The 1,990-nt window shown below is 36.0% G+C and overlaps 1 protein-coding gene across 1 annotated transcript in view; it reads left to right on the top strand.

Annotated features, from left to right (window-relative positions):
- LOC104763602 (interactor of constitutive active ROPs 3-like) overlaps positions 1–336 on the top strand; it is a 12,430-nt gene extending 12,094 nt beyond the window's left edge. The window contains exon 8 of the mRNA XM_010486956.2: positions 8–336. Within this exon, the coding sequence (XP_010485258.1) occupies positions 8–336 (329 nt within the window). The remainder of the gene's footprint in view (positions 1–7) is intronic.

Genomic DNA, 1,990 nt, shown 5'->3' with positions numbered 1-1,990 from the left:
GAGACAGATGTACAAGATGCATTCATGAAGCTAGGGATTGCAATGGAAGAGGCTGACAAGAGTAGCAAGAGAGCAGTTAGAGTCACGGAGCAACTAGAGGCTACTCAAACTTCAAACTCGGAAATGGAAACAGAACTCAGGAAGCTTAAAGTTCAATCAAACCAATGGAGAAAAGCTGCTGAGGCAGCTACCGCCATGCTGTCTGCTGGAAACAACGGGAACTATAATCAAACGAACTCTCCTTACTCTGAGGATATCGATGATGAGTTGACGAAGAAGAAGAATGGAAATGTGCTCAAGAAAATTGGTGTTTTGTGGAAGAAGCCTCAGAAATAGCTGGAGAATGACTAATATAATTAGGTATTATCTTCAAGACGACAAAAAAAAAATTAGGTATTATCTTCTAAAGTTATTTATCTCTTGTTGTCTATGTTTCTCTAAAGAGAGCAAGGAACTGACTATTGCTTTGCACATCTCCGTTTCTGCTTCTCAAGTACCGTCGATTTGGAGTTGGATTATAAGAGCAACTCCTGTGACTCCGGTATTGATGTGAATTAGTAGTAGTATGAGAACTATGCTCTGGAAAAATACTTGTTCGAAAGATTTTAAGTTGTGGTAATTTTACTATTATGTTACGTTTCTCCAGGAGGGAGATTTCTAAAACTAAAAGTCTCATTGTGGAACTAGGTAGAGGAAGTAACTGTTGTTAATGTTCAAAAACATGAAACCCTCTGGTTCACATAGCTGGACAGGAATTATCTCTGGGAATGGGCCCTAAAGAATGAAAATTAGACTCTATGGAAGAGATAGATAAAGATAAACTTGCAGTTTCTGATTTTTCTATAGAATGATATATGTTCCTTTTTTTCTTTTTTTTTGGGTCAAAATATATGTTCCTTCATCCTTACTTAAACTTATACTTTTCATTCACCCATTGATCAAATACGAAGATCCGAGACCCCATAGTTAAAAATGAGTTTGCCTCACTGTTCTATCCACTAATTAATCCGTTCTTTTCGGACGCTTGAACACAAAACTTAACCTAAATCCTTATTAGTAGTGTACTTTTTGACTATCTGTCCAACAAACAAACGAGATGTTTTTACTGTACAAGGAACAAAATAGAGAATGTCAAAAGAATTGTCGACAGTGGACAATAAAACATATAAATGTGGTGTGAATGTTTGTATATACATAATTAAACACAAAAACACGTGTTTCTATGTGTAAAGAAATAAACTACCAACCAACCAACAAAGATATTTTATATATAAAACATTCTCTCTCAAGTGTATAATTAGCCTATGTAAGCAAAATTAGGTTAGGTGAGATCTTTCATCTTTGCTTAAGTCATCAATTCTGGTCTTACATTCTCACCCGGTACATATTCAATATATACATTTCAAAACTATTTAGAGCTTACACTTTCGATTATCTTTATCTTATAATACTGTCTAGTTATATTGATTAAAGTTCTAATATAGTACTAACTAGTCAACATTAAACCAAAACTTATATAGAACATTANAACAGAACTACAGTTTATTTCAGAGGATAGAGACAACCTATGCCAAAAATTGATAAAGAACCAGAAAGAGATAGATGTTGAATCTGAGCTGAAGAAACTAAGGGAGGCGATCGAGAATTTAAAGGCAGATTTGATGGATAAAGAGACAGAACTCCAGATTGTATCAGATGAGAACGAGACACTGAAGTCAGATATCCACAAGAGGGAGACAGATGTACAAGATGCATTCATGAAGCTAGGGATTGCAATGGAAGAGGCTGACAAGAGTAGCAAGAGAGCAGTTAGAGTCACGGAGCAACTAGAGGCTACTCAAACTTCAAACTCGGAAATGGAAACAGAACTCAGGAAGCTTAAAGTTCAATCAAACCAATGGAGAAAAGCTGCTGAAGCAGCTACCGCCATGCTGTCTGCTGGAAACAACGGGAACTATAATCAAACGAACTCTCCTTACTCTGAGGATAT

Source organism: Camelina sativa, chromosome 18 (assembly GCF_000633955.1).
Source record: "Camelina sativa cultivar DH55 chromosome 18, Cs, whole genome shotgun sequence".
In the NCBI taxonomy this organism is placed as follows: domain Eukaryota; kingdom Viridiplantae; phylum Streptophyta; class Magnoliopsida; order Brassicales; family Brassicaceae; genus Camelina; species Camelina sativa.
Note: the sequence above shows the minus strand (reverse complement) of the source record. Positions and strands in the feature narration are given on the sequence as shown.